Below are 26638 nucleotides of genomic sequence, written 5' to 3'. Positions count from 1 at the left end.
CTCTGCGAGCACGTTTGGTGCACATCGCATCCGTAGCGGTAGTGTGCATTAGTTCCGGAGGACGGCCCTCGGCGCAGTAGCGAGTGAGTGCCTTGGGGTGCTCGGTACTGTGACCGTCATGGCTCCTTCTCCTTCTTCTTCACCCTCGCTTCAAAGGTCGTCTCTGTTTGAGGCCGCCGTGAAAGGCATTCGCCCCCTGAGCATGTTTCAAAGGACGCGCTGAATATTTAGAAGCGGAGAGTTGAAAGCGTATGAGGTGAGTGACCCGCCTCGCGTAAACACGGTGGTCAGACCATCTACACAAGTCGCCTTTCGTGGCAAACATTTTTTTTTCGTCGGCAGTAACACCTATTTTGGGCGGTATGTTTCCTTCCTTCGGACTCTGTTGCTGTGGATAGCGATGAATGTGTTTAATTCTCGGTTATTTATTTTGCGTGACCCCTAGGTTTCATTGATTTTCTCGTAATATCGTTCGGAAGTCTGGTTTGCAGACTAGAGACGCCAGCTCACCATTACTTTCGACTCGTGCGTGTGGACAGAGTCTGAAAAGGCCTGAGATGGGAGTACGAATCGATTGTCGATGTGATCGATCTTTATTCTTAACCCTGATTACGATGACTTCGAGCTTATAACCGGGAACACATGTAGGAAATAATTGCGGCAGAGCCCTGAAGAGGCTAGGATTCATCAAGCGTGTTGTGGAAAGATTTTCGCGTGAAAAAATAACGCTAAGGTGCTATTTTTCACTCGCCCAAATTTCGTTGACTGTTTCGAATTTCGTTGACCATTCCCGGGCGTGAGTGACGTAAAGGTTTCTGGTGAGGGCTTTACAACACATGAAAGAGCAGCCAGCGAGAAACTTGTTTTTTTATGATGCGGAAACCATGGTGATCTAACACGATATTTGTATTCGAAAAAGCGGGGAAATTGTGGATGTAAGCAATAAAATAACTCGCGAGAAATCTGGAAGCCGGTGATGAATGAGAATGATAGTATAAGTTTTAAAGGCGCGATAGCGAAAAAGCTGAAAAATACTGCCGATTGCGACGGAGGCATGATTCCTCTAGATATTTCTTTCTCTAGCTTTGCATCTTACAATTAGATTGGTGAGAGATTGCGAGTGTGCTCTAATTGCGAGACATGTAAGCGAGGTCCTTTCTCCGCCAAGAAGAGATTGTATGTTGCGCATTTGTGTGTGCAGAGCGAATTGAGAAATCGAACCTCGGATGTGTGAAAGGCCGGATTGCGTCTCTTTCTCTCTCTCTCTCTGGAAGGAGTCATTCGCCCAAGATAATCATTGCAATCACAGGAGGCAGCAATGAAATGCCTCAGTGCAGCTGCTGCCCGCCTCACAGCGCAGGGTGACATTTCTGACACGAGGTGTAAATGGCAGCAGGTCACGAGGTCTCGCTGCATTCGCAGAAGCGTGCTCCGTGGACATTTGTCGCGCAACCTCACCGCTGCATTCCCTTAATTATCTGATATGGCGTGATATTTGGAGGAGGCGACGGAAGGCTGAAGCCAATTGCGTCGCGAGGGAAAAGGAAGGGTGGAGGGAAACCCGGCGTTGCGACATTACGTAGCTAACAAAAAATAACTAACAGCATTATATACGATTTTAATTTTTCCTGGTGAATACTTGTGACGAATATTTCTCGGGTTTTCAGCCAGATTAATGCTTTTATATAAGCCGACGTTTCGGGAGATGACAAAACATAAGGGTTGAACGTGAAGAATTTCAAAAGACCTGCAGCCAATCGGGCGACACCTGAGCCGCATTGTTGTCCTCGGTAAACGGTCGATCCGGTTCAGTACGAAATTGGACTTCCAAAGGGTAGGTAAAACGGCCTTGAGGATGGGAGACAAGTCGTCTCCCGAAACGTCGGCTTATATAAAAGCATTAACCTGGCTGAGAACCCGAGAAATATTTGTCACAATTAACAGCATTGTTTTGCTTACAAATGAATATTTTATTAAAAATACTTAGTAAATCCATGAAATATATTACACATTATTTTCCAATCTTCAAATTGGGTGAACGTAGCATAGATTAAATCTTAGGCGTCAAAAGTACAGCGTGGGCACCCAGTCCTACGAATACGTTGAAAATTCCACCCGAGTGGATGAAGGATAATGAAATTATCCCACCGATACAAATTTCGACAGGGAACCATCATATTCAAGGTATCGAATACCAGCGCAGCAGCGGAATATTATTGTCTCAGTTGGAAAGAAAATCCAGAGATGTGGATAAGGGGTGGGGTAGGATAGGCACTGAAAATTCTATAAGTATGCGGTACAAAACAGTCGAGCCAGGTGCCGATATTTCAACTTAAATCAACCAAAAAACATGGCAAACAAAGTGAGAAAGGCCAGGAAGTAGGGCAAAGGAATGACTCACATTTAATTTCTTTGAGGTAGAGTAACAGGCAGTGTCGGTGAACAATATTGAATAAAAACAATTGAAAGTGTGGATAATTACTTATGAAGTGTTTATCTTTCGTCTTCATGCTGGAAAAGTTCCTCAAATTAAAACTTTTTTATTTATAAACGTCAATATTTTATTGTAATTGGTGCGATGGCATGAGTATTTGGGTTGTGTTGTTGGCTGACCCCCTTCACCTTTTTCCCGCCACGGAGAAAGTCCTCCCGACCCCATCCGCTGACCTTGTCTTTCCTCTCTCTGTGAGGGTGGGTGTCCCACTGTTGACCTGATCCAGGGATTGACCCCGCTGGAGAAAGTCGCCTCTCTCGGTCCATCTCTCGGAGAAAGTGCGCAAAGGGGGAAGGTTTCCGGGGATCAACTCCTGTGGCGCGCAGCATCCGACGAAAGACCGAATCACTGAGTGTGGACCGAACACACGTCCCAAATTTGGCTGAAATCGAAAATGGGTGGCCAAAAATTATTTTTTCACTTTTGAATTTTGGAAAAAAACTATTATATTTTCCAATTATAGATTAATAAGTCCACCAAATTACTGAAATAATTTTATTTGTAACTCATTTTTTGAAAGCAGGAGACGTCTGTCAATTGAATGAAAAATGATATCAATTTTTTTTCCTATTTTTTGAGAACATTGACTGAAGTTTTTTTCTACTATTGCGTTATGTTTTAACGTGCCTGAATTTAAATCATTACATAAAAAAATGAACATTTTTAGAATCCGTTGTAGTGAAAGTTTCTCATTCAAGCAATAATTTTTAATACTTTTATTTAAACAATTAAAATGTCCTATTTTTCACGTATTTTTAACATGATGTAGAGAAAAACTTTATATTTTCACTTTTCTTCTCGAAGTGTTCAGTACCATATAAAATAAAGTGTCAACTTTAGTCATCAATTAAAAAATCCTGCCCCAATTTGCCACCCCGCCTCTCCTATCAACATTCATTCAGACTTAGCTGTAGTCGAGGATAATGCGCTAAAAGTGAGACCAAATTACAGTTGTATACACTTACATATACTGCATACATTTGTCATTCCATATTGGTCTTATTGTTCCAATTTTTCCAAGGGCACGTTACGATTTTCTTCGTGAGACATATAATGGACTCAACGATTGCGTTCGCCCCCGCTATCGGCTCACACGCTCATCCCGCCGGACTGGGAAATGAGGGCTCGTTCACATTAATTGCCATAGGAAAATATTCCCCTCCTCCGGGACTCGAACCACGAATGTTTGGCTTTCCGGACCACTGAGCAGGCCTGTACTCCGGGGGCGGTGTTGGCAGGTCGGCTGGTCGGCTATCGCCGAGAGCCCCGAGCTTTGGGGGTCCCCTTCAACGCTCGCGTCTGTATGAAAGGTGTAATAAAGAAAGATTCAAATTGCTCTAACTTAAGTTTTTTTGCAATAATAAAATTCTAAGTTTTCATTAATTTGTTTCATTTATAGCATAGGCACTAAGTGTAAAAAGGTAATTTTAAAAATAAATAAAATAAAGGATTCGAATGAATAATGAGAACTTGATTCTTTTTTGAAAGGGTTATTCGTAAAACCTATTTTAGAGTTATATAAGATTTGTATCATTAAATTTTATAAGTGATAAAATTCTCACTTTTTTAAGTAATTTTATGTGACGAAATTGCTATTTTTATTAGCTTTTATATATTTTTTAGTGGCGGAATGGCGTCAAAATCCATTTCCGGGCATACATTTTCCTAAAAATTTTCCGCGGGAGGACCGCATCATGAGACCCAGCCGAGGGTCCCCATTCACCCCAGACCGCCCCTGCTCTTCTACTTTATCTTGCTTCACGCCACTTTTATCGAGGTTGACGGAGCTAGATGTCCGTGGTTCGATTACCGTCATTTTCCCCATGGCAATTAATTTGAACTCAATCAATTTTGCCAACAATTTTGCCAACGGCCTTGCAGCAGCAGCGACTCCAAAAGGTGCAACAATAATAGTATCTTCTAGTGCACTCCACCGCCATTTCCAGGGGTGGGCGTTAACTTTAGAGAAGCCGTAGCAACTCTGGTTAGCCTTTGACCTTTCTCCCACCTCTTGTTAGCCATTCATCATCCCACCCATTCTTTTCCCATCTCCTATAGCAATAGGACTTATGAAAGACGAACTTTGTGTAGTTTGATGCAGTTGAGAATTCTGTAGTGACAACGAAATGAGTCATGAATAAATAAGTACTCTGGAAATAAGTTGTAAATAATGTGTAAATTAATCAGTAAGAGATAACCACTTGGGACGAATGGAGGAGGATACTAAGAAGAAGAATAACAGGGAACCGGAGGAGCTGCCTTGGGAAGAGGAGAAATGGAGGAATGTAGTATAGAGGCCAATCTAGGGACTTCTTTGAAATGAATCCCTCATGCCTGTTTACGTTTTCTCGTTTTATTGAAGCACCGATATTGGAAAGTAGGACGTCGGTGTTGGCCTCCGAGACATCTTGGACCTTATGAGGCAGTGCGTTCCTCTGCAGACCAGTTCTCTGCGGGTTGTGTTTGTGCTTTCTTCCTCTCCTCTCCTCGTTCATCCGATTCGGATCATCCTAAGTGGCACGGACGGACAAAAAACGCCAAACACTGCTGATTGTGTCTGCGGCGGCGGCGGCGGAAGCACGAATCGAGTCGTCTCGCGAGATTTCAGGGTCATCGGAGCAGGCACGCCAAATACCGCACCGCCCTAAATCGAAGATTTCCCCAGAATCCCCCCCATCCTGATTACGTGGACGGATGGTTCCTGACATTTTCCTTCGAGGAATACTGAGAAACCATCGCTTCAGTGTAATCGTTCGTGATCGTGGTGTATAACTCGTTCTCTGCAGAGCTTAATCCTCTTCCTCAGTCTCGGACTACGGTGGGGCCTATCAGTGGGTCAAACCTATGCTCATCTTCTATCTGAACACTGCCTAGAGATGGCGCCGCTTATAGCGACCTTCCGCCAATCGGAGCTGGTAGAGGAGAAGTGGAGGATCATGGGGTTGCCACTGTTAGGGGCCACTGCTACTAAGGCCCGTATTCTTAGTCGACCCTGTAGGGTCAACCGACCCTGGATACGTCATCAGCCCCTGCATAAACCGATCTTGCCCAACATACGCCACATCAAGCCCTACATATGGCCGTTTTTGGAACTAAACGGGTCCTACTTGATGTAGGGTACCCGAACCAGCCCTACACCCTACAAAAACATGGCGGCCAAATATCGTCTGCTGATCACTTCGATTAAAGAATCTACGTTACAATGGATATTAAGGGAGACGAGCTCACACAAACAATTTTAAAATGTACAGTATCACAGCGGAAAGGTAATAATACTACCACATTATAGCCACCAAGTTAAATAAATTATAAAATTGACTGAACTAATAAGAACAATATGGCGGTATACATGTACCTTTTTTCTACGAATATATAATAATATTTTTCACGTTTGGCAGTTGGAATACTTTTGGGAAACCAATACTTCGTTTTACACATAACCATAGAAAACGCATTTTCATGCCACTATGCCCTGAATTGATTTCCCTCATTAAAATCTAAGTTTTCCTTCGATCTGCGCGTTTGTTATCGTTACTCACAATCAGTACGCTTTAACTGAAAGTACCCACCTATCCCTTATCGAGCGCTCACCCGAATACCGCTTCTTTTGTCTTGCCAATTTAATTCTTTGCCTCACTATATTCATCGCTTTCTTCTCTCCTCAGGCTCCTTCATCAAACTTGCTATGTCCCATTTACAAGAAAACAACGAACATCTGCAAAACATCTTGGATTTTCTTTTTAGAATTCACTTGGTGTTCCCCCCATTTGTGTACATATTGCTCGTGTATTTTGATTATCTTTCCGTGCATTTTTATTGTACTTGATTTTTCTTTATTTTGTTTATTTTTTCCCTGTGTCGCTTTAAGATGGGATAGTTGCTGCCTGCTGGAGACTATATAAATCACAAAGTCGTCTTAAAAATTTCGGGGCATGCGGAGAAGACCTTTTTAACTGTTTTTACGTATCTTAAATTGAAAATTTTACCTCAGTCATTTCTCAGATGTTAAAGTGTCATTTGTGAAATACTGTAAATATTGAATAGCTTGTAAAGATGAAAGAGTGACTTTTTGAATAAGTGTTAGCAAAGTGGAGAAGGGTAGTCCTCGGTTTTAGTCGCGGAGAAAGAGGAAATACGACATTCTTTGCGGTGCTAAGTGGTCCAGGGGAAGGTGTTGGCATGAATGTAAGAAACTCAAGTGCCATAGGATTATTCCGCGGCGAGCTCGACCCTCAGCTACTAAAACTAACCCTCAGGTTGAAGCACGGATTGAGAGAAAAGTGACAGGCTGAGGTCTTAGCATCAGTTTATCTCCTGCGAAAGGCGAGAGAACCCACTGGGTACATCTGTCGCTCAAATGGGTTCTGCAAAGCTAAAAAAAGAGCATAATTGTAATTGGTTGTACAGTAACTTGGCCGGAATAGTTATGGGGAATTTGGCTTTCCTAGGCTGCTAATCAGTTTATGATTAGAACTTTAACATGAAGGTACTTGCAAGGATCATATTATGTAAGTGTTGGGGCATCGAAAGAGCACTTCCCTTAATTCCCCCTGTGAGCCATCTTGTGGACTAAGTGAAATATGAACTTCATTTTCTTTCTTTTGAGTTACATCATTAGTCAATGCAGTTAAAAATTAATTTCTCTTTGTAGTAATGAGATTAGTGGGAAAGGAAAACTTTCCATTCTTGTAATTAGAGTTATGAATTGATTATGAGTGGGAAGAAGACTCGTCGGAAAACTTTTTAAAGGGAACAATTAGAGAACTCGAGATGAGAGTTGGCTGCTTGCGGAGTCCTCGCGCGGAGTCTGGCGTAAAAACGTTGCGTTGCTTCGCCATTCGCTATCTACAGCCGTAGACATGATATCCCTGAGAATCATCTCGTCTAGTTGAACTGAGGGATATTGCAAAAAGTATTGCTTCCCTCCTGCGTCCGCACCTTTCAGAAAAAAAGCTAATCTTTCAATGGAATGAAAAGTTTATTTATTTATTGCAAAATACTTACTGTTATCCCTATATCAATATTCACGCATACAAATATAGCATATAAACTATATTCATTGAATGAAATATAAGAATTACATGAACATTATATCAGATTGAATACTTTACTAGACCTCACAAATATATTTATACACATTTACTTAGCGGATTCCTTACAAATATTCAATCTGTAAAGGCTCGTGACGAAGTAATTAATGTCAAATGTGCCTCCCTGATTCTTCTAGCTATTTGGTTAATATTTAGATGGTTTGTCCGATAAATAATCCTGAACGAATTTCTTCTTACCATGTGTTTTCTTCGTACGGTTCTTGCGGTGTATATTGCATTGGATTCTATTCCTTCGATAACCCTCGGATGCCACCCATATTGAGAATTGATCCCACATGAGATGGAGCCGAGGGACTAAGTACTGCGAAACTGATTTTCTCCTTTTCCACCCATTTCTCACACCTATAACATCGCTTCCTCGCCCAACGCGTTTTATTCGGACGCATGTCTTCCCGCTCGACAGATCTTTTTACCGATACGTATTACTCGTCTAAAAACATTAAGTTAACGCATAAGAATATCTAGTGCAAATTAAATAGCAACAGCATTTCACACTATCTCTTATTTGTAGGATTTACCTCAGAACTTTCTCATATGCAATTTGTTTTGTATATGAGATTAAGGAAACTGTTTTACGCCTCCAATGGTCGTTCAGCAGCTTTTCCTGTAAACCGTTGTTCATTCCAACCAGCCCGTTAACATTTGAATAAATTTTTGGGTGAATTTGTCTGTGTTGTAAGTGTAGTATGTTATTTGCGTTAGCAGAACACTTTAAATTAAACACTGATGAATTTGAATCGGTACACACTTTCTTTCATAAATGCAAGCATTATTTTACCCAAATTATGTCATTATTTTCCTTTTTTAATTCTTTATTTATTTTTTCCGTTATTTTCTACTATTTTTTCCTTTATATTGCAAGTAACTACTGTTTTAATTATTAGAAACGTTTTCCTTTTTCCTATACTTGATTATCCGCAGAATCAAATTATTATTCGCAGTCAGATTGTCAAATTCAACTATCGACATTAACAAAGCGAGAAGATGTCGACGAAAATTCACTTTATACATTCATAACATTTCAAGATGATATCATAAATTTTGAATTAGTAATGAGTCACCGAAAAATACGATACATTGAGGGTGTGAGGAGGTATGCGTCCCCTTGACCAATTTTTTCAGGAGTCACTCGAGAGCGTTCGTTGAGAGCCGAAGTAGGGATGAGCAGTCAAAGCTGCAATTTATTCGCGCACAACATGCCACGCCATTGAACGAGAGTTCGCCACGTGAAAAATGACTTTTTTCACGTCCACTAAACCGGATATTTTTTTGCAATCCGACGGCGAGTAATTATTTTCCGCGGCAGTGGTATCCGGGACTCGTTCCGAAGACGTCGGTGAGAAAAACTTGAAGAGCGGCCCGCGCGCCTTAATAACCTTGTCGGAGATCATTGCCACTTGGCCGGCCGTCATCCCGGATATTGTCCGATCTCCACTCACGCCCACAGAAAAAAAGATAGGGTCTTCGATTTATATGTTTATATATGAATCAGTGGATACTTGTATAGAGTTGTAGCCAACCAATTTATATTCTTTAAAATAGTTTCTAAGACAGCAGATCTTGATTCTAAAATTGGATTCTTAAATTGTGATTCTTTTACTGGATTTTCTCATGATGTAGATAGTTTATCATGTAGTAGTACTACTGATCCAAGATCGTTCAATTATTAATTTAATATGTTGACCGTAGATAAATTGTTAAAATGATTAAATGTAGTCGAAAACTGTTAAGAAAGTAACCTAAAATTCCTTGTAAAAATGCACCCTGCATGTTTACAAAAATTTTTCCTCCGTTAACAATATAGGAGTAGTTACTATGATTTATATGGAAAGTGGTTGCTCAAATATATTGTGCCAAATACTTTTAATTGGATCTGTCCGATAAGGACTGATACAATTTAAAAGGTTCACCATAAATTAAGAGAATTGTTAAAGATTGGTAAATTGGCGAAATCAGACATTTATAATACCTGAAATTTGTGTCGCAATATTTATGATTTTGTTATGCTTATGCAATCATATACGATTTATGCTGTAACTATTTAACTGTGTTTTTGACTTGCCGCTATGTGAATGAATATATTGAATCTTCTTACAAGGCATGTGATATCGAAGAACCGACGATTTATGTATGCGATGAAGGCATATTATTTAATAATAAAGGTAAAAAAATATTTTCCTGCAATTGATGATTGAACGATACTTCTAACTGCCAACTTCTTCGTCACCGAAATGTCAGCTTCAAGAAAATGCGTCCGCTCACCACCGCGCTTTCTATTATCATTGTTTTTTTATTATATTTTTCGCTGATACCTCTCCTTGTAGTGTTCCGACCGTGAGCTTAGAGCATTTGTGAAAATTGACGGGAACTCTTCATTTATGAATTTTTTTAGAATTCCTTAACATTAAGCCTGAAACAAATCTCTCACCGCACATATAATTATTAATCTATATTAACGGCAAAGAACCCTCCATTTGCAAAAGAAGGTCATAAGGCATTGCAGCCATACCCTAAAATTTACGTTGACTGTCCGCCGAAGTTTCTTGTGCACCAATGTAAGCCATAAGGATCTGACGAAACACATGAAAAATTTGATCAATTTAACCCTAGAAGGGCACACTGGGGTCCGGTGGACCCCAGCAGTTTTTTTCTTTGCTGTAACTTTTGTAATGCACAAAATATTGAAAGCTCATACCAATGTAAATTTCCTTTTACAACTTAATAAAAGTTTCTAGTGTGTGGTGATTTTTTCAACGCGCTTATTGCTTTATAATTTAATATTAAAAATGGTCTGGGGTCCATTGGACCCCAGTGTGCACTTCATGAAATTTTTTTGAAATTGAGAAAAAAAATTAACACATTTGTTTATTGCCTTTTTTGTTGCAAATACATTTGTTAAAATCGTATTTATACGTTTAAAGTAATTGAAATGCCATTTATCATTTTTTATCACTTTGGGATATTTGAGGACATCAACTTTTTTTGTGAAATATCTTGGTTTCCTCTTATGCAAATAATTTAGGAATTTCGGAGTGAAAGACGTACGAACAAACTTCAATAGAATGGATTGTGGAACAATAGTTTTGAACATATATTAATCATAATAGTAAACTATTCATCAAACATTGACGTTTGAAATCATTTGGAGATCGAAAGAGAGAGCGAAATTTGGTTTAGGATCTGCCTGGACCAAAAGGAGCAGTGCGCGACGTCAAAACTCCCCGGCAAGCTTGGAAATTACTGTTGGATAGCGCTTTACGAAATAAAATAATGATCACACAAATGAGGAAATACAACGGCAGCGTCAAAATGTCACAATTCCTCAATCGTACCTACCACGGTGATGTAGATGTTGAGGAGATTGAGGCTTTTTTTTAACTTCTATGTTTTTCTGGGGTGCAGAAGACGTGCAACACAAATTTGTATGAACTGTGGTCAACTGAGTTTGGATCTACGTTGTATCAATGCACCATGTCTCTTCACTGATTCCTGTTTTTGCTGTCAACCTTGCGTTTTGATGATAAAAACACGAGAATGCTGCGCAAAACGATCGATAAATTTGCGACATTTCGTGAAATTTGGGAAGGGTTTGTAGATAATTGCAAGAAATATTACACTCCTCATGAGTATTGTACTGTAGATGAACAACTTCTCGGTTTTCGTGGCCGTTGCCCCTTTAGGATATATATGAAAGGAAAGCCATATAAGTATGGCATAAAAATTGTAATGATGAATGATACAAAAACGTTTTACATGGTAAATGCCTGTCCTTACATAGGAAAAGTAGTTACCAATCCAGATGAAACTGTTCCGACATATTATGTACGGACATTGTCAATACCAATTCATGACACGAATAGAAATATTACGTGCGAAAATTGGTTCGCTTCTGTTGAGCTTGTAAAGATGCTAAAAGATTGTTCAATGACTATGGTGGGCACCATTCGTAAAAACAAGCGTCAAATTCCAGTGGATTTTACAAGAAGTACTGTTGTTCGGTCTTCACGATTTGCCTTTGACCCTGACATGACCCTGGTGTCTTTCACACCGAAAAGAAATAAAATAGTACTTTTGTTGTCATCTTTTCATTTGGATGGAGCTATAAATGAAGAGAATGGAAAGCCCGAGATTATTTGCATGTATAATGCCACTAAAGGAGGAACAGACACATTTGATCAACTGCGTCGTGAATGTACAACAGCCAGAAAAACCCTTCGATGGCCAATGCAGATTTTCTATGGCATGCTAGACCAAGCTGGTATAAACGCAATGGTTCTCTACTCTCATATTGATAGTAATGAAAAAATAAACCGGATAACATTTTTGAAAAACTGGCTTTGTCACTCATCAAACCTCATTTGCATCAACGGATTTTGAAAAAAAAAACCTGCGTTCTTCAATCAGGAATACCATTGCGGAAATGTTAAAAATTGAAATATCAGCAATTGATAAATCTGAAATCCTTCAAAGCAAAATGCGATGTAGCTTATGCCCAAGGAATAGAGACAGAAAAACAAGAATTATATGCTCATCGTGCCGCGCTCCGATGTGTGACGATCACCGAAGTTATCTGTGTACTACCTGTACTGGAGTGAGAAATTAACAACAAATCATTTTTTTCTAAAAATTTATATTATACGTGTAAACTAAATAATAGTAATGTACATTTTGGAGCAATAGGAAGTCCTAATGAAATTTGTGAAAAAAATTAAAAAAAAATACACAGGAAAATTTTGTTGCTTTCAATTGCTAAAATTAATACGTTTTATGGAAAGAAAAAATATGAAACATTTTTTTACATGAACTACATAATGTAATACTTAAGCTGTTAAAACTATTTGTCTGTACATCTAAAACGTTCATAATAGTAAATAAAAGTAGGATTGGTGACTTTCTTAAAGAATATTTGTCTTTAGAATGAAAAATATTGTTTTACTTTCATTTTATTATGTTTAAATAACTTATATTTACATATTTGTGTAAGAAACACTTCTATTATTGATATTTACTATATTAATAGTAAAAAAATATCAGGGGGTTGAAATTAAAAATTTTAAAAGTTATGGGGTCCGCTGGACCCCAGTGTGCACTTTATGATTGAAAAAAGAAGTGTGCACTTCTAGGGTTAACTTTATTTTTAATTATATTTCTATACCATTAACCCGTACATATTCTTTTTCTGCAGGCTGTGACTGTGATTGGTTCCTTCGCGCCCTGGCTCCTGCCTCGCGGATGGCCATTGGGTACTCTGGTGTTGTGGGCGGGGCTTGCCCAGGACGCCCTCCTCCCATTGGTGCTCACGCTCGCTGACGCACGTTTCGCCGGATGGGCTAGAAGGCTTTATTCGGGATCATCCAGCTCATCCTCTTCACCAAACGCAGACGAACTCAGGTGAGACAAACACAGCGCGCGTGACTTACATTTGCGTGAAATGAGATAATAGAAAGTAGGCTTTCGCGGTGAATTGATCGGAGGGATCATTCTCGGGTTGTCGACCGGGTCAAATTACCCATGGCCGATGTTTCGATGCTGGACTCGGGCATAGGGCAACGAGTGAATCTGCTTTGAAAGCGATGGCCATGAAGTCAAGCATTGAAACGTCGCCCATGGATAAATAGGGTGGTTTCCTATTTTTTCCCCCTAAATCGAAAGATTATTACTCCTAGAGTACCTACGTATTTCACGCTTTTAGATTTTTAAATGAGGATGTCTATTTTTTGCTATTACATTAAAAGTGAAAAATTTCAAGCGCGCGAAAACGCGACGGCTAAGTATGAATGCTGGGAAGAGCCCGAGTGACGTCATCCTGGTTCCAGCTGCCGCCGTGTGAGGCCACCTTGGTGCGAGGCTATGAGCGCCGATGCGATGCATACCTCCTAGTATGTAGCAGAGTACTCTGCTAACAGGTAGTGCTTGGCTTAAAGAAGGATTAATAATACCCTATCAAACGATGGAAACTTTCCGACCATAGGCAATTTAGTAGGTGATTATTAAGAATTGTTTCCCTGAGCTGTGTGCCTCATGCATGCATTGGTAATCTCAGACGATGTAAAACTCCTATCTACTCGTATAGAATCTAGGTCCCTGTGACGTCACGTGGATTGGTATTGAATTGGCGCCAATCTGGCCTTTTTCAAATGAGGTTAAAATTGACGATTAACATTCGTCTAAACTGGATTTTCTAAAACCAAATAATTTTCATATTATGAATACAATAATGTTGAGTAACGAATCTCAATCAATGTCTTTCGTCTTTTTTTTGACGAAGGAAACTATCCTATTGACCCGGTGGGGAACTAAATATGAATTTCTTCTAATTTTTAAGCAAATATGCAAATAATCCTCCAAAATTATGCCTTTACATTCCATGTACGACTTCATATTTGGACTTGCTTCGTGTCAAACAATGATTAACATTTATTCTCCACCTATCGGATATTGATATCATTTAAATGTTAATTTTCTGAAACAAAATCGATTAAGTTCCGGAGCAGCGGGTCAATTACATTAATGTCCTGGGTGTCATGAGGGCCATCCTCGTCAATTGAGGGCCACATAATTCCTATGGCCAATTTTCTATTCATTTGCCGGCCACGTTATTACAACAATGGGTTCGACACTTGTGGCATTTGCGTAAGTGACCGGCAGGAGTCACTAGTTGTAGCTCGCGCCGCCACGGACCTTGGGACCGATGAGTAATTTTTTTTACATAATTCTTGGAAAATAATTGTAGATAGTGGCAGAATGGAGAATTTTTTAGATAATTACCTGACCTAAAACATTTGCCTGAGCAATTTTTAACGTAAAACAAACAGTTTGGCCAAAAAAATGCAAAATAAAAACCTTTTTGCGACCTTCGACCTCAAATAAAATATTTTGTACAAATACCTTTCATGGTTTAATTAGGTTATATCCCTAATGATCCTGTAAATTTTTGGCTTTTTGAAAATTTATTTAAGGGTGCCCCAATTTTTTGGGCTAATTTAACCGGACTAGTGGTAGCGGCTGAGCGGAATTCTGCCTTGACATACCCACCTACTCCTTTAAGGATTCGTCGTCGTATGCTATGTGTGCTAAAAAGAATCCCAGCTTCTCATCAAGATGTAAGATGTAAGACCTATCGATATTGCCGTGTAGACTCTGATTCTGCAGTCTATTCCCTCGTGGTGTAAAGACCGCCGGAAACGTTAGATGAGTGTAGATATTCGGCGATATGGAAGTAGTAAAAAAATTGATGTAGTAATAATTGTGATGTAAATAATGTAATAACACTCCGAATCGGAAAATAACCTAGTTTTACGTTTCCAGGGGAATCTGATGCGTAATTCCGGTTTTCGATAATTTACCCTATCGGGTTTTAGATTGCCAATAACCGTGCGAAATTTAAAACCTTAACTTCATTTGGAAGTAGCCGAAAAGAATTATTTTCGATGGTGCGAGGGGGGTTGTGTAACTAAGGAGACCCATACTTCGCGGTTGAAGTCCCCGGCAAAGTTTGGTTCGGAAGTTTGAATTTGGAGGTTTAAAGCAGACCCGTCGTTGGGAATAAAGGAATGAATGACTAATCGCACGAATTGTGCATCTATGTATAATATTTTAGCTGTCCGTGACGTTCGAAGTAATTTAATCAGTTTCAGAGCCACAGCCCTTCGAGTGATGGAAGTTACCCGGAAATAGGAATTTCCATCATTTTGAATTTTTTGGGGGAAGTAGGTTGGAAGTCGGGGTTTTGGAAAGGTTCTTCAATATCATTTTCGGGTCCCCATGGCCGCGAGAATTTTTAGCAATTTGGACTTCCGAAAGTGGCCGGAAATATGAGTACATTACTCAGTCAGTCGTGCAAGCGATTTTGTATGTTTTAGACATCATAATAATAATGTTTATAAGGAATTAGTAACGGTAGTTAATGCCCTGACTAAATTTAATAAAGTTTGTGTATTATTGTACCCATTACGCTATACTAGCTCCCTGACTACCTACGGCTATTGCGAGTAAGAAGAGCTTGAAAAAGTACTGTAAGCATAAATAAATTAAGAACCTAAATCACTTCGAATTTGTTATTACCGATACGATGCTTTAATATCAAATATAAATATAACCCAGTTAAGCAGGGCCTGGGACGTCAGAGCGCGTTTTTTGCTGATTAGAAAAAATTCAACTTTGTTGACATATTATTTTACAGTGTGCAACGATAAAAATTTTTTGGTCGGGATCGTCTCTCTTAAAACGTAAGGTTAGAGTGATGAATCGGTCATCGCCCAACTCATGTCGTCCCCATTGTTTCTTTTCGCAACGTGTAGGCGGCAGCACCTTCAGCACCAGCACCAGTTGCGGCAGCAGCAGTTGGAGGCGCGCCGCCGCGAGCAGCAGAAGCACTTGCTGCACCAACAGCTTCAGCAGCAGCTGCAGGAGAGGCGCCGGCGCCTGGAGATGACCCTCGACTCACCCCTGCCGATAGTTCGGGCGGAGCGCCGTGAGGAGGCGCCGTACGCCGTGGCGCCAATCACATCGTCCACGGAGAAAATCCCGATCGACGGGAAGGAAAGCAGCGGGAGACCATTCCACCTCGCACCGCCATGGAAACAGGTGAGACTGTTTATCCCAGGTTGCCATCACACCAGCCACTTGATTCCGCATCAACTCTAGAGCAAGAAGGCGGCCCAAGCGAAGACTCTGTCCTGTTCCCGGATCGGAAAATAACAAAGTTTTACCTTTAAAATTATAATTGAAGTACTTTATACACAGCAGGTTTTTTTTACTAAGGTCGTTGTTTTCATTGCTCTCTATGTTCCCCAAGGAAAGGATCAAGGATCCCAAGGAAAGGAAAGCAATGGGATGCGATAGAATACCATCAGAAGCATTAAAGAACCTAGGTAACAGTGCAATGAGTCGACTAACAAATTTAATCAATAGGATATATGATACCGGGAGCTGGCCTGATGATCTACTTAAAACTATTCTAATACCAATACCAAAGAAATGTAATGCCAAAGAATGTAAAGACTATAGGACAATTAGTCTTATATGCCATGTTACCAAAGTAATTACAAGGATTATATTAAAAAGAATCGAAGGAAGAATTAAAGAAAATATGGGAGAAGATCAATTTGGATTTAGAAAGGGTAAAGGGACTCGTGATGCAATAGGATGCTTGAGGATGATAGGAGAAAGAATGATGGAAGTGAATAGAGATTTGTACATTTGCTTTATTGATTGGGAAAAGGCATTTGATAAGGTTAATTGGAATGTGTTATTGAAAATTTTGAAAGACATTGGCATTGATTGGAAAGATAGGAGATTAATAAAGGAGATGTATTGTAGGCAGGTAGTAGTTATAAAAATTGGAGATGATGAAACAGAAGAAATTGGCATAGGAAGAGGAGTGAGGCAAGGGTGCTGCCTTTCTCCAGAGCTCTTCAATGTTTATGCAGAAAAAATGATGGAGAAAGCTTTAGAAAAAGCTAGAGGAGTTGTAATAGAAGGAGAAAGAATAAAAACAATTAAATATGCAGATGATCAGGCAGTGCTGGCAGAAAGTGAAGAAGATTTACAACAAGTGATGGATGATATAATGGATGTGGGGAGAGAATTTGGAATGAACTTAAACATAAATAAAACCAAGGTGATGAGAATCAGCAGAAAAGAAGGTTGTGTTTGTATATCCTTAGAAGGAAATATCATACAGCAAGTACAGACTTTCCAATATTTGGGAAGTCTGGTAAGATGGAATGGAAGTTGTACTGAGGAAATAAGAAGAAGGATATCAATAGGTAAAGGAGCGTATGGAAAGGTAAAAGCATTGGTAACAGCAAAAAGAATTCCAATAGAGATGAGGAAGAGGTTTATGAAATGTTTTGTGTGGAGTGTAGTGTTGTACGGATGTGAATCATGGACTGTTAAAAAGAAGGAGGAGAGATATTTAGAAAGTTTTGAAATGTGGGTATGGAGACGAATGTTGAAAGTGAAGTGGACTGACAGAGTGAAGAATGAGGAAGTTCTAAGAAGAATAGGCGAGGAAAGAAAATTAATACATATGATTCATAAGAGGAAGGCAAGTTGGTTAGGGCATATATTAAGAAGGAATTGTTTGGAACGGAGAATAATAGAAGGGAAGATAGAAGGAAAGAGAGGAAGAGGAAGAAGGAGGATGGGAATGTTGGATGATATAAGAAGAGGAAGAAAATACAAAGACCTAAAGGAGGATGCTCAGGATAGAGAAAGATGGAGAGAAGTCCAGTGGAAACCTGTCTAAGGACAGTAATCACTGATGATGATATGTTCCCCGCTTCCAATTCACTCTTGATCTTCTTTTCACTTTTCTAGGTCTCCAATTCAATATTTGCATGGACCATCTGATGTCAGTCCATCCTATAAAGATGACCAAACCAGAGTAGTTGCCTGTATTTTACCTCGTCGACTTTATCTTTTTACATTTCCATCGTCTTCAAAATATCATCATTTCTTACTATCAAGTCTACTCTTTCTGTAATGTCTTCTGATGCAATCTCGCTCAGTCGTCAATAACCTATTTCTGTTTTTTTTCTAAATGTCCCAAACCTTTGCTCCATACGTTATCACACTTTCTACCATTGTTTTATATATTCTTACTTTCGTTTTTCCGGCAATAGTAACAGAACATAGAGCTTCTATGACAGTCGTTCCCTTCGTAATCCTATTGTTGATCTCTTGGTTACTATGGTACTTCCGCTCATATCCGGTACCACATCTAACTAAGTACTTTGCTGTGGTTACTCCCTTAATTCACTCGTTTTCTAGAGATAGATATGGTATTTAATTGGAATACTGATGAGGATAATAACATGAAACTTCATTTGACAATTGCAACCCAAGTAGTGGAGCGTAAACAATTATTTTTATCCCACAGAAACTGCAAAAATTGGAAGTTAAATGAAGTATAGAATGTTTTTAAAACAAAACTATGGCTAAATCCTCATCATGGTATTGATTATGTTTCAATATGTCTAACTTACACTGTATAACGTCTGAATCAGTTAAACCTCATCGCGATCATTGGTTATCGATCTTAAGATTGGTTGTGACGTAGCTCTCTTCTCCATTCTGCTGTCAGCTAATCTTTTCACACGCATTTCGTCTCTTTCCGATATTTCTTTCCCTGTTCCATGTATTTCATTCCATGTCTTCCTTTTCCGTTCCTGCCATCTACGAGTCCGATGAAATTTATCTTCATCAGGGGCTAAATCTTGCGCAATAATATTTATCTACAAGTAGGTTTTGCAAACTAAACATAAATCAATGCAGTAGCTAAATGAGAACGACATTGATGATCTAAAGCTGAAAGCCACGTGTACGTGTTGGGTCCAGTTGTCACTGCTGAGACCGCACATTATTTTTTCGTGATTGGAGTTAGGATCCACATTCTTTCCTCTTTGTTCCACTCTGAGTACCTTCTATTTAAATATTGTATTTTACGACTGTCTCACTGTAATACTACACAGTGGTCTTAGTAGTCATAAAACCTAGTTTTAACCAGTATGAAATAGAAATAATAAAGCAAATACTGATGTATTATGAAATTCAACTCATCCAGCTCAGATTAAGGTATTTACGCTAAAATCGTAATCGTATTTTGAAAAGTCTTACGTGAGATTACGTGGGAGGGACAGGTTGAATGAATGCCAAAATCGCAACACGTAATTTATGGACACCCCTGCACTCGGATGAGAAATAATTCATGCATGCATATTTATTCATTTCCTGTTTGAATTGCAGAAGAACTCCATCTCAGTGGAGTCACTTTTCACGTCTAAGTCGGACCTGAGCCAGCAGATGTCTCCACCGTACGCGCACCAGACGCTGACCACTTCCTCCGTCCCCTCGTCAGTCCCCGGTTCGAACTCCAACACGGGCACTGTGGGCAGCGCCGGTGGCGGACACATGAAGTTCCCGCTCACCAATGGCTCCCTCTTCACCGTCGGAGCGGATGGGAGGTACCCCGTCGTCAGGAACTACAGGCGGGGATCGAACGGTGCTCTCCAGACTGGGAGGATGGGTGAGCAGCTGACATCGAGATGTTTAAGGCTCAAACATTATGCTCCTAATTATTACATTGAGTGTGTTAGAGCGAGATATTTCTCTGGTCAAAATGGAAGTCGTACTTCAATTTTATATCAATATTTCAGATGCTTAAGTATGTCTGAGGTTCGTTAATTAATCAGAAAGGATTGGGATAGCTTACACTACAGAAAGCATTTAATGAAAGTGGAATTTAGTGGAGATTATTTTTAACTGAGCAACGTGTTTCATTGTTGACTGTTTGTTTTCCACCTTCACTTGTTGTTTTTAGTTTACTTCTCAATTTATTTGTATTTTTTTATGCATGGTAAATATTATTTTCTCATATTTTTTGTCATTTATTCTCATATAGTGACGTATAACTTCCTATGATGGCGTGTATGCCTGTAAACTTGGATTTTAAGGGGCTTTGCCCCAGAATTAGGGCAGGATTTAGACTTGATAAGACCATAAGCAAATGCTGCCCTTTTTAAAGACATATATTTTATGCCAGTGCCGAATATGATTATCGGAAACCTATCGGATTAATCTGAATTAAAATTAAAAATATGTAGGCAGTGAAATACTAAATTTTTTGCTTAAAATCATTTGTATTCATTACCAATTTAATATGGTAAAAAGAAACTTGAGTTCTTTTAAAAGGTACAGTTCACAGATACTTCTCATCTAGTTCATTGGAACATATAATCGCATTAAATTATTTAAGCTAAAATATTGTCTTCCCTGCTTTTTACTTGTTATTGGGGGGGCCAAGAAAGTGGGAGTCCTAACCTATTGCTTTTGTAGCTTACGCGTAAATCCTGCACTGCTTACTTAGTGCAATAAAACCTTATTGTTTTTGGAATTTCCATTCTAATTGTTCTTAATTAAAATTTTGGTTCTATTTACATTCTAATTGTGTCACGTCATAATCCCCCCTCCAGGGTCACAAATGGTGACGAACCCGCGGTGCGACGCGAGCGTGCTGCCACTGATGCGTGGCGGAGGGCTCACGAACCTCGAGGGTGACATCACAATGACCAGTAACTGCGACAGCCAAGGCAACCTCTGTGGCAACAATGGCAACGGCACCGCCCTGGGCAACAGCAACAATAATAGCGGCAGCAACAACGGCTTCGGGGGGTTCACGGGTCACAGCGGTCCTCGGGGTCGTCCGGTGCCGATGGTGGCGCCCTCGGAGGCGGTCATCAGCAGACTGGAGGGCAGCGACAGCGAAGTGGAGGAAGAGGAACCGATATACGCCACGCTCTCCAGTTTGGAAGAAGACTGCGAGGAGGAACCGGAAGGGGACGACGAAGAAGATGAAGACGACGAAGACGACGAAGAAGACGATGATGATGAAGACGGGAGGCCCGCTTCGCCCATGTCCTCTTGCTCGGTGACCACGGCGGCAAACGACGATTTCGAGTACAGGGACGCCAAAGGCGGAGGTGGCGCCATTCTGGTCTCTGCGGTGGACGCCTCAAACTGTCGTAGACAGGACGATGCTAACGAGGCGTCGAACGGAGACGACACGGACATAGAAGAGGTCATCTTCAGGTGAGAGATCACTTCAGACTATTTCACTTGCTTCATGAAGTTCTCCTAATTTAAGAAGCCCTTCGCATCACTACCATTCGCCCGGTTTGCTTAAATAATGTGTAACATTAAACGATTTTAATTTTTCATCGTGAATACTTCTGACGAATATTTCTCGGGTGTGAAATTGGACTTCCATAAAGTAACACAGCCTTGAGGATGGGAGACAAGTCGTCTCCCGAAACGTCGGCTTATATAAAAGCATTAACCTGGCTGAGAACCCGAGGAATATTCGTCACAATGTGTAACAAGTTTGAAACTCACAATCAGATCAAAATTTTCAGATCAATCCTTTCTGGTGGAAAAGTCGATAAAAATCGTAATTCAAAAAGAAACTTCATTTATTTATCTAATATTTATTTCGTTATAATCGGATGATATCATGGGAAATTTGGGACGTTAAGCCGTGGTCCCTTTGGCCCCTTTCATTAAGAGCAGCAATCTTAATGCCAACACCGGGTTTCTCCCGAGATCTCTTTCCTTTCCGCTCCCAAATGACCTCAACTGTCGATCGTCTCCTCCAAATATACATTCATGACATACCATTACTCCATGTCCTTCCTAGTTACGCCTCTGTGTTAAGCAAGACGTTTCGCTCTATGTCTCTTTCTCACCTCTAGGTTGCCGGAGCGGAGCGTGCCATCTGCTCTGGGCCTCTACCGATTGCGCCTCGATGAACTGGCCGAGTCGTGCAAGGAGGAGGGGGCGTCTGGCGCCCACGCCGCGGACGTCACGACGCCCCAAGGCGTGGTCATCCGCAGCCCGCACAACTTCCACCGACGCCGATACCGACGGGTGCCACCGCACCAACACCAGCACCACCAGCACCACGGGCGCCGCCTCGGCGTCCCCGGCGTCGTCCTCAGCGTCGACTCTCTGCAGACGGCGCTAGCCCGACCCGACGCCGTCGCATACCTCGACAACGGCGAGCGCATGTCCGGCAGCGTGCCCGACTTCAAAAAAGTCTTCGTCTCGGAGTTCATCTAAGCGACTGCATCAACACTCCCGTGCTTTGAAATTACAGCGCTGATTTCCGTTATAAATACACCGGGGACTTATGCGGGTCAATTATGTGAATTTCATTGGCCTCGTAAATGAGTCAAAGAGTCAATTTAGGGCCGTGTTAATCCCGTGTCAATTTTCAATTTACTTGAAGGGTGCGTAAATGCGACAATAGCTTTGAATTTGACGTAATTGACCCGCAGGTGATGTGTAATTCGCTTGTGAATAATGGAGTATCCAAAGATTTACGTGTCGTCAAACTACTTTTGTATAATACTTGATAAAAAAAGTGTTCGACTAAGAGTTCATGTAAGCGAATACACATTCCGGCGGAAGAAATGAAGCACTAATTTCGAGTTACTGGGCCACAAAACTGCGTTTGTCGAATCTTCCGCTGTCTCGGAGGATCCATGTGACCTGCTTGTTGGTTTTGTTCCTCTCAGGTAATGGTGGAAGAATGTTTGATGAAAAGATGAAGAAAAAGCGAATCATTTTTTTCATGCGTGGAAAGGGCGTCTGAAGTGAGGAGTTTTCCAAGTTTTATGAGTGTATAATGTTTGAAAAAGAAAGTGTGTCCATGTCAGAGGTCAACCAAGCGATAGTGCATGCAGACGAAGAAGAGAGAGACTGTTTTGTTTTAGATTTAACCCCATTAAAGAAACGGGTCGGGCGATCCCCACGAAAGCCATCTCTTCTGTCTCATTGCAGTTTTTTATCTGTGAGTTTTCAGGGAAGTTGTAAATGCCATTGGGCGCTTGTAAGCTAATGGTGGAGATGTCCTATGTTGGGATCATTTAAAGGAAGTGGATTCTATTGTTTACATGTACAGAAAAACATGTGAAAGACGGAGATTACGAATATTGAACGGTCGCCAAACCTTTCGTGTGTAAATTTGAAAAAGAAGTGAGTGTGTTTTTGGCTTCGGACCATTCAATCAGACTTTCTGATCCCTGTTTGCATTTTTCTTGTACAGACACTAATGTGTAGAATTTGGATAACCAGGATTCACGAGTCGTGGACATGTGGTGTTATAATTGAGAAAGAAATGAAAGTGTGGCGGTCGACCCTACCGTCAGTTTTCCTGCACTGTCGGTCGCGGTTTTAATGTACAGAAAAATGTGTGAATAATTGGTATCCGTTAATCGGTGGATCGTGCGTAGAGGTTGAAAGAGAAAAAAGTTTTAAGCCGTCGTTTCTGATGTGAAGTGTGGATATTCTGAGTCAATCTCCTCATGTGTAGTATTTGAAAAGGAAACGATTGTTTTGCGTGCTAATCTTCAGAAAGTTTGTCCTGTTCACAATTCTTTTTTTTGGATCGACGCTGATCGAAGAAAATAGCCGATGGAGCTGCTGAGTGACGGGTGGAGACAGTCAATTGTTATTAATATTTTTCGGTGTTTTTGGACTGAGGCGTGTTGCACGGAAATACATTATATATTTCTAGAGGATGACTTTCAGGTTTAGTGCGTTGCCGAAACGGTTTCTCGCACCACAGGGTAATATTTATCTTTCAGACCTTTCGGAATATGGCCCCCTGTTTCTCTTCAGCCCGAATCATCACTTCCTCTGCCTTGCTTTCCTTATGGCCTGCTGGCTTTGCAGCCCTAATAGACCCTCAATGCCTCTCTAGGTCCCTCCGTCTCCAAAGGAAGGACCCGCCATGTCCTTCACCTCAGGGCGTCTTCTACATCAGGAGTTCTCTAACTTTTATCTTTTACTCCGACCCTTCCTGTTGTTGAAACGGAAACCTTCCACGACTCCCACCACAGTAAATTTTGAGGACATGCGGAGAAAGAAATATTACATTGAAAACAAAGCATGCATTTCTACTATCACAAAATACAATATTATGAGTTACAATCCAAAAAAGGAGCTTAAGCTAATATGACCTTTGGGCTTGCAATTTCTTTTCTTAAACTTTAGCAAACCTGTTCATGGAACGTAGTGTTTGAGTCAGGGCACAATTTAAGTCACTGGCTGCATCAAGTTTCTTCCGATAATTAGTCTTGATTGCAACTAGGGTTGAAAATGCCTTTTCACACAACTAGGTTCTCGAAAAAGTCGAATGTAATAGAATAGATGCCTGTAACACATTAGGGTACACTTAGAAATATCGGAATATAACTTAAAGAAATGTATGGGTTTTATTTAATCACAGTTTTTTTCATTTTTAACTGGTCTCGAGCTGGCATGTCTTCAAGCCCTTTGAGGGGGGATGCGCGCCCCCAGTTTGCGAACCCCTGTTCTTCATCATTTTTCGCTCACGCCCCGGAATTATTCTGCCCTCTGGCTAAATATCCCTCCTACTGGCCCATTTTCCACCGATTTTTGTTCTAAACGACCGAGACACCTCTGTCTTGGCTCAATTGTCCTATCGGCTTATATTGAGACCGATTATAATTGTCCCGTTTTCTATTAGAGGTGTTCAAAAGACTTCTTTCCTCCTCATCTTAGAACCTGTGCATTACTCACACGATCATTCCGCTGTTGATCTTCATCATTCTTCTATAACTCCACTTTTCGAAAGCTTCCAACTTTTAGTTCTCCGCTTCTGTCATCGTCCGTGCCTCACTAGCATACAAAAGCATTCTCCTATCCATATTAGTTTGCAAATAGGTTCCTACTTTCATTACTTATTCTGAATATCTGCTGATGCGCCAATTTTTTTCCCCATTTATTCTTCTTCTTCGGCTAACTTCTTCGGTGTTGTTACTAAATTTGCGGACGCCAATGGGATTAAGGTCAGGATTATTGCAATTCATCTCGCATGCTATCCAATTTTCCCATCGTTAGTTCACATCGAGACCGGCAAAAAGACAAGTATTTCCCTTCGGGACGTTTCCTCCCGTTGTTCGTAAAATCCCGCTCTCGCCATAATGCGCGAGTGTTGCTAGTTCCAGCCTCTGTCGCCAGGTGACGGACCCGCGTGGTCTCGCCACGAACTGTAGGGAAGGCGTCTTGGTCGGAGCGACATCTAAAGGTAGCTGATCGAGCTAAGACGCTGGTTTTTTGTGAAGGAGTATTTGACGTCATCGCGTGCTTACATTTTCGGTGTTTACTTTACCTTCACCCCTGTGTCCCAATTCATTGACGAGCCGGCTACACAGAACATTGTTGACAGTGCTCCGACCTTCTCGTTTTTTTTTTGTAAGTCTAAGTTGCGAAAAGGTTTTTGAAGGAACCCCTTACTCTCTCGTTACCATGAATAGCTAATTATTCCGCAATTCAACGTGGCTTCATCAATTTGCCGCATCATATTTTCAGTGGTTGCTATCCTTAAATATACCTATGTTCAAAGCATCGTGTTGTCTTTCGCTCAAAGGTATTATCCTCCCTGTTTTTGCACTAAGTGATATATAAGGAACTTCAGAATTTATTATCTTCGATTTTCGGCACATCCTTTGACGAATCTAGCGCCACGATCAATTGTGATGGTCGGGTCGGCGTTTAATTTTAAATTTTATTGATTGCCATCATTCCTATCTCGAAAATTGTGATAAATAGTGGTACAGGTTTGTGTTATTTTTCGGTTCTAATTTTTCCAATTACAACAGTATTTTCGGAGAACTTAATAATGTTGAACTCGTTGAATCAGGTGGATTTAGTCCAAAATGTTCAAGCATTTCATTCTCTGAATGCATGCCCGTTTAGTTTCCCTCCGAAAAGAACAACATTTAAGTAGCAAATTTTACGATTACTAATGCCTCCTTTTAATGACAGTAGAATTTACGTTGCAACACTGCGCAATTTTTTTGGCAAGCACCGATTTTAAAATGCTTCATCCTTCAGTGATTCCGTGGCTACTTCTCGACCAATGCTTCATCCAAAAATTGAGCTTAATTTTAGCGTTAAGGATATTTTCCTTGAATTAGATTCATGGTTTTTATAAGAAAATATAAATATTATTTCGTGGAAAGCTATTGAAATCCCGCTGAAGAGGAATATTTTATTTACATTCGGGTATGAAAGAACTCTTACATCTTATACAAAGAAACTTTTAAACACATGTTATATAGTGTCAAATATTATTGTACATAATTTGTAAATTATTCTGTAAAATCTTTCATTGCTTTCATCGGCATCTTGTCATTACTCATTTTGTTGCCATTTTTGTGTATATATGGCGGCCCTCTGTAATATAGCTGCTGAAATTTTCATCAAAGCTTGAAAATATATCTGCTTCCAATATAATTTTCATTATTTATCGTTTTCTTCATTATTAATCATAAAAGTTATATTTTAATTAATTTTTCTTATGATTAATGGTGCAATGTCTACATCATCAAGGTAACATAGCCAGTATAAAACTGAGCATTCGGCATCAATCAGCCATGAGGATGATCGGAAAGTATTCCTCCGAAACGTCGCGACGCGTCTGCAGAACTGAAAAGCATGACCC

At 40.4% G+C, this 26638-nt stretch overlaps 1 protein-coding gene across 1 annotated transcript in view; it reads left to right on the top strand.

Annotated features, from left to right (window-relative positions):
* LOC124157038 overlaps positions 1-26430 on the top strand; it is a 215132-nt gene extending 188702 nt beyond the window's left edge. Inside the window, exons 3-7 of the mRNA XM_046531505.1 lie at positions 12791-12996; positions 15906-16191; positions 19357-19636; positions 20583-21198; positions 21858-26430. Coding sequence (XP_046387461.1) covers positions 12791-12996; positions 15906-16191; positions 19357-19636; positions 20583-21198; positions 21858-22224 — 1755 coding nt within the window. The 3' untranslated portion in view covers positions 22225-26430. The remainder of the gene's footprint in view (positions 1-12790; positions 12997-15905; positions 16192-19356; positions 19637-20582; positions 21199-21857) is intronic.
* Positions 26431-26638: the final 208 nt, after the last annotated feature.

This window comes from Ischnura elegans, chromosome 4 (genome assembly GCF_921293095.1).
Source record: "Ischnura elegans chromosome 4, ioIscEleg1.1, whole genome shotgun sequence".
Lineage (NCBI taxonomy): Eukaryota > Metazoa > Arthropoda > Insecta > Odonata > Coenagrionidae > Ischnura > Ischnura elegans.
The sequence above is the reverse complement of the archived record's forward strand: the minus strand, read 5'-3'. Positions and strand labels throughout refer to the sequence as shown.